The sequence below is a fragment of the Hydra vulgaris genome, chromosome 10 (assembly GCF_038396675.1).
Source record: "Hydra vulgaris chromosome 10, alternate assembly HydraT2T_AEP".
Taxonomy (NCBI): Eukaryota; Metazoa; Cnidaria; class Hydrozoa; order Anthoathecata; family Hydridae; genus Hydra; species Hydra vulgaris.
In genome coordinates, this window is record NC_088929.1 from 11148655 (window position 1) to 11156116 (window position 7462).

General features: G+C 29.7%; 1 protein-coding gene across 1 annotated transcript; it reads left to right on the forward strand.

Annotated features, from left to right (window-relative positions):
* The first annotated feature begins 848 nt into the window (after positions 1 to 848).
* LOC136086135 (uncharacterized) lies at positions 849 to 1388 on the forward strand. The gene has a single exon (XM_065808410.1). The coding sequence runs from the start codon at positions 849 to 851 to the stop codon at positions 1386 to 1388; it is 540 nt and encodes a 179-aa protein (XP_065664482.1).
* Positions 1389 to 7462: the final 6074 nt, after the last annotated feature.

The following is a 7462-nucleotide window of genomic DNA, read 5'->3' on the forward strand; positions in this document are numbered from 1 at the left end:
TAAACAAATCTGTCACCCCAAAAAAGGTTTAGCCGGCCCAATCTGTCTCCACCTCGCTACGCCCCTGTGTTTTTTTTAAATTAAACTGTTTATTAATTTTTTTTAATTGTTTAATTGTAAAGAATTTAAAAAATTACCATTTCTTATCTTTGTAACATTTTTACATAGGATAGTATATAAGATAAAATAATGTAAGAATACTGCTTATGCATTTTCATTTGAATTTAAACAGAGAGAATTTGAAAAATTAACGTTTTTAAAATTCTCTTTGTTTAAATTCAAATGAAATTACAAGTAGTATTCTTATATTTAATTAAATTCAATACATTATGTAATGATTGGTACACACATGGCCTACTGTTATTATACGGCCTGATTTGTTGCATTTTCCGTAAAAAATTAAGAGGCCAGTTTTTTTACGGTTTATTTCTAAAATTTGAATTATGTATGAAAGGTTTATTAACAACAACAACGATAACAATTTATTTACCAGTGAATATTATACAAAGGTGTTGAATAAAATATTGAATTATAATATTGTAACAATTACTATATAAATATTTGCTTGCATGCATTGGTTTATGCTTTTATAGTCATTTAATATGTAATATATTCTGAACTGATTATTATGTGAATGTATTCTGACTGATTGCCTGCTTCATTATATTCCATTAGAGAGTGGAATAATGAAATAGACACACAGTCAGTCTATTATTATTACTGTATATAGTTGAACTGCTTTTTTATGCGATTTTATTTAAGTGGAGATAATTCCAATAATAAATGTAAGTGAACTTTATATTTAAAAATAACTGTGTTACATTTTTTTGATTTGTTTTAGTAATAAAATGGTTAATAAATGTGTTGTTACAAACTGTAAAACTGGTTACTCTAATGGTCCAATAAAGTCAACATTTCATTTTCCTGAAGAATTTGATTTGCGAGAACGATGGATATACTTTGTTAATAGAAAAGATTGGGCTCCATCAAAATATTCAGCTATTTGTGTGAATCATTTTGATGAAAAATTTATTAATTACGGAAAAAGATGCACCTTGAAATGGAATCTTCTTCCAGTTCCAACTATTCAAACCGATGAAATAAGTGAATCGTCAACTCTAAGGGTTCCAAAGTTGCCCCGAAAAGCACCAACTTTGAGATATTTAGGAAAAGATGAGTTTGAAGATTTTCAAAGTGTTGATAAAATAATTAATCTTGATTCTTTGACAGAACAACATTCTCCACCGGGCTTTACATTTAAAAAAGTTCATGATAGTGTTGTTTATTATAAACTATGTTTTGATGAAAAATCAGGCATTCCAACTGTTTTTGAGCCAATAACTGTAAATAAAGATCTTTATGTTTCATTGTCATATAAAGGCTTATAAGTTATTGTTAGACAACTACCTTTACCATCTTTTAGTTTACTTAGAAAAATTCAAAGTGGTGATATAAATGCGTATAAAGCTATAACAGTTTTGTTACAAAAACATTGTGTTTCATGTGATTGTGTGCTTCTTGTGGATGAAATGTATCTGCAGAAATCAGCCCAATATCAAAGTGGGAAATATATTGGTGAAGATTCAGAAAGTAATCTTTATAAAGGTATTGTTGTTTTTATGATTGTAGGGCTTCAAAAAGCTATTCCTTATGTTGTGAGATCATCACCTGAAGTTTGCACAACAGGATCATGGTTGAAAAAAGAAATTGATGAATGCATTACCTCATTGCACCAATCAGGTTTTAAAGTAAGAGCTGTTGTTATCATTCTACCAATAGACAATCATTCTACCAATGTTAATGCATTTTCAGAGTTACATAAATCATATACTGGAGATGGAAAACTATTTATTTATCATCCAGCTTATAATGGAGTTTTAAAAACATATCTATTATATGATATAATCCATTTAATAAAAAATGTTAGGAATAACTTGTTGAATGGAAAAAAAAATTGTTTTTCCTTCTTTTTCGTTTGATTTCTTCAGAGACAAAGTTTAAGTTCCAGCTGGTTTTATTACTTGGGATTTGTTTCATAAAGTTTATGAAAAAGATCAATTATTAAATGGAAACTTGAAAAAAGCGAGGAAAATTAATTATCAGGTCACTCATCTTGGAAACAATAAACAAGATGTTAACCTTGCATTAGCAATTTTTGAAGAAACAACTACAGCTGCGATACTAAGTTATTTTCCTGAAAGAAATGATGCAGCACAATTTTTATCATTGTTTCATAAGTTATTTATCACACTTAATTCAAAGCAGATGTTTAATACATTCAATCAGCTCGGCAATGCTGCTGTAATAGAAGATAAAAAACCCACATTTTATCACAACATTACGTGCAACTGCATCTCTTATTGATGATTTGCTTCAAGAAAGCTATACATTTGTTCTTACTTCCAGGTTACAAAGTGATCCTTTGGAGCTACGCTTTAGTAAGTTAATTCAAAGCAGATGTTTAATACATCCAATCAGCTCGGATAGACAAATGAGCGGTGGATAAGACAAATGATATAGACAAATGAGCGGTGGTCGATTTCTTGTAAGTCTTTTAGAAGTTTGCAACAGTGAAAAGATTTTAGCAGTAAGAAGTCTTCTAAAGGAAAATATTAATTTCTGGGATGAAAATATTTATCAAACATTTGAATACTCTACATTAGAAAACATTGTGCAAGATATTACATTGTTGTCTTCAGAGATATTAGAGTGTCAGCTTTCTGAAGATAGCATGGAAGTTGCTGTTACCATAGCAGGCTACATTGCTAAAAAATTGAAAAAAAGATTTAAATGTCTATCTTGTGGTCAAAAAATGGTTTCTACAGACCAAGATGTTTTTAATAACGAATATCTAAAAATATTATCCAGAGGTGGACTTATATGTCCAAGTCAATCCTTGTCTGATTTTATTTGTCATCTTTTTAGTATTCTAGATCTTATTTCTCCTATTCTAATCAAACATTGCAGTTATTCTTTATCAATTAAAAGTTTTGCAGAAGAAATATTTAAGATTTATTATAGCAGTGTTGATTTTACATGCGAGAATCACCAAGAATGGGGAATTAAATATGGATCTCGAATTGTTATTAATATTTTTTATAATAATTAACAAAAAGAAATTACAGATTCTGTAAGAAAAGATCAGGTAAAAGAGTTTAAAAAAAGGCAAAGAACTGATAGCTAATGCTAATAAAAGATTTTTTCTCAAATCCTTAATACATATAAAATTACAAACCTTTGTTTTTATTTCCCCATAAGAGTTGTAAGTTGTCTTTGCAATATGTAAGTTTGTTTTAGTAGCATTTTGATACATAGCTATTTGAAAGCCCATTTCAGTATTTCATATGCTATCGGAATATACTGAAACAGGTAATCAGTTAGCAAAAAATATTGAATAGTATTATGTAATTACATGATGATAATCTCAAGTATTCCTCGACCTTCTTAATAAAATAAACATTTGACGTAAAAAAACTGGGCCCTTATTTTTTTACGGAAAAGGCAACAAATCAGGCCGTATAATAACAGTAGGCCATGGTACACAGTATTTCACAATGGACATTATCAACGATTGGTTTAACTCCCTTTAGACATAATTAAAGTCTGGTATAGCTTCATTTGGACTATTAATAATAACGATTGGTACACAAATAAACCCCTTCGGAAAATATTTCCGCACGAAGGAACTCTCCAACAAACGCACTTAAAAGCAGTGCGACTAAACTTACGAGAGACGAAACGACAGAGAACGATGAAGAGATTTTATGCTATTCCTTTGACTTAATTTTAATATAAATTTTATTTACTTTTATTTTCATAAAAGTAAATTCTGGAATTATTTTGTAAAAAACAATGACTCTACAATAACCACATGTTAATATAAAGATGCATTAACAAACGAAATTTGCAACAAAGAGCTAAAGTACAATAAAAATACCAGCTCAATGGCAAATCATTTGTATGGTAACGAGCGTATTAATATTAAAGAGTCTAAACTTCCAAGTATAACAACTGGTCATCTATCTATCAAAGCTGCATTTGCAAACTCTTACTCATATTGTTCAAGCTCGCAGAAATATAGAGATTTAGAAGAATCTATGTGTAACTTTATTCTTCAAACAGGCCAACCACTGTCGATTGTTGACAACAAACAATTTATCAAAATGCTAGATTCGTTTGACAGCAAGTACAAATTGCCGACTTGACAAAGGTTTTCATATCAAATAGTGCTGCTTAAATTTGAATCATTTAAAATTATAGGTTATGCATCTTTTAAACGAAGCTGAATTTTGCCGTCTAACAACAGATGGATGGACATCACAAGCCTCGCTTTCATACATTGGCGCCACTATATACTTTGTTGATCAAAATTTTTGTTTGAAATTGATTCGCATTGCATTTAAACACAGCCCAAAAGCTCATACTAGTCTATATTTAAAGAAGCAAATTGAATTAACTCTAAATGAATGAAAAATAAACGATAAAACACTTTCAACAAGTAGTGACACTGCTGCGAATATCAAACATTGTCTACAAGATCTAATGAATGAAAATTGTACATACCTTGTTTTGGTTACATATTAAATTTAATTGTTAAAGATGTTCTTGTAAAAGAGAATGAGCAATCAACTGAAGAAAATTATTGCGTTTTCGAAATTGTAAAGAAATGTAGGAAACTGGTTGGCTTATTTAAATATAGTAATAAACTTTCTGCTCAGCTAGTTAGTTGTGTTGAATTAAATAATATGAAAATTGACAATCCGGAAGATAAAAGTTCAATTAACAAATTTAAACAAGACGTACTCGGTGGACAATACTCGGTGGAATTTGACCTTTTTAATGCTGCAATCAGTTTTTAAACTTAGCGACTCAAAGACGTTTTAATCAAACCAGAGAACAAAGATAATAAAGAATTGTTGTTAAAAAGCTGGGAACTGGAAATCATTGGCGAGCTAACTGATTTATTAGAACCAATACATGATTTTACAAAAGTTTTTAGCGGATCACAATAGACCACGTGTTCAATTATATTACCAGCCGTTTATAAATTAGCTGATTATTTTGCTAACTTTAGGAGTGAATCAAATAATCGTACAATAATGAATCTTGCCATTAAACTCAAAGAGAGTTTTAATCGAGGATGTGAAAATTGAAAAGTTATACGCAGCTACATATTTAGATCCTCGATTTCCTACTTTTAAATTAATATCAAATAAAACAGCAAAAATTGCTTGTATTAAAGAATCTCATTCTTTAGTTGTTTAATTGAGCCATGAATTGCAGCTCACACCGACAAGTCTTCAGTTGTCTAGCCAAGAGTCGTCAAGGAATTCCATCAAAAAAAAGAAAAATACTGTTATGCGATGAAACAGAGTCGTCAAAAGATTTGTTATCAGTGGACGACGAAATCATCAATTATCTAAATATGAATATAAAGGTATCAGAAAGTTCATGTCCCTTTGCATTTTATAAAAATAATTTGTGCCAATTTCAATTTTTGTCAAAGGTAGCGAAGGTGCCTTTTTGCATAACTGCTTCATCAATGCCTTCAGAAGAGTTATTTTCAAATGCTGTTGAAATCATCACAGAACGGCGAAATAGACTTAAACCGGGTTTAGCTGAAAAATGTGTCTTGTTGAGCTGAGTCATGTAAAATGCCAATCTTTGTTTTTTTTCTTCTTTACTTTGTATTTGTAATTTCCGTTTTTGTTTGTTAAGTCGATTTTAATTAATCTAGTAGATTAGAAGAATTACTAAAGAATTAAATCAAACAAAAAAATGCTCTTGTTATAACACCATGTATTATTATAACAGTATTACATATCACCTAGTTTTTTTGTTTACTTTCTTAAAGTTCTATTTGTTTCATACCATCTAAAAAGTAAAGTGTCAAAAGTATATGATAATAGTAAAATTTTTTATTCAAATATTTCTATAAATCTACTTTTTGTCGACTTAGTCGATTTTAAAAATGTATGATTCGATTTTGGTCGACTTTAAAATATACAAAAATCGATTTAGTTGACAGTCGAATAATTTCAAAGTCGTAACAACACCAAAAAAATATCGATTTTCTTATTGTTTGCAATTAAATTAGAATAACTATTATGAGAACAATATTTTTAATAATGAATGCATTGCTTCATTTTTGTATTTCTCTGATTTCAAAGTTGTTTATTGTAAAAATGTATTTAAATTAACATGAATCTGTAGGTACGCAGAATGAATATGATCAATTTAAAAGCCTGCAAATGGAACTTATCAAAAGAAATTCAGAGTTGTATCAGTTGCGTGATAAAATTACAAAATTGGAGTCTCAAAAGTTTTCATACAAAAATATTTCAAAAAACAATGCTAAAGTTCGATTTTACACTGGGAATAAGTGCAGAAAACTTTATGTGGCTTCTTGAAAGAATTAAAGACTCGTCAAAAGCTTTTCAAAAAAAATATTCTTAGACGACCATTTATAGTTGGTTTTAATGCGATTACGCAGAGGATTATTTATAAAAGATCTCGCTTTTCAATAAATTATTGGTATCAAAAGTATTTAGATATTGGATTGTTGTTATAGCACCTAGACTCTAATAAATTGGCCTGACCGAATTACAATGAGAAAAGTTTTAGCCTGTTATTTTACTATTTTCCAAAGATGTATTTCCATTATTGACTGCTTTGAAATATTTATTTAAAGATCCCTAGAACTAAACTCTAGGGCTCAGTCATGATCATCTTTTGAGAATTGTAATACAATTAAATACCTTATTGGTATCACCCCAACAGGTTCTGTTCTGAAGGTTTGGGTGGCCACGTTTCAGATAAGCAGATTACCACTCAGTCAGGTTTTTTCAACAGGCTTGAAACTGGCGATCTTATATTAGCAGACCGAGGTTTAAGAATTGAACAAGAAGTTGCAACAAAAGGCAAGCTTTCCCAGGAAGCACGTGCGGACGCCTAATTTGTCCATGTTTAAAGTAATTTCTTTAGACACACTAACCATAGCAGTTCGCACCTTTTAACTTATAAAGCATTTCAATAATTCGCGGCATAAAGCCAAACTTATCTACTAAGAAAAAAAAAATCAAAAAAAAAGAAAACAAAGTTTTAGCAAAATATCAAGTTTTATCAAAATATCATTTATCAATGTCAAAGTTTTAAATAAATATCATGATTAACTAAACTAAAAAATTTAGGGGAGAGTGGGGAGAAGTGGGACAGCCTGAAATTTCTAATTAGAAGTGGTGCCTAAATATTGTTACTTAATGTAGACAGTTAAATTTCTTCCCTTCTATTTAGCAGAAATTGCTTTGTTTCCCTGCGTGCGATAGAAGCACTAATTTTGAAAAGTACCATAAAAATATTTACATTTGGATGAAGTGGGACAGAAAAAAGAAATATTTATGCCCCGCTTCTTCTCGTCACCATTTGATTATTTCAATTGGTGAAAGCTCTTGAACATTTTAAT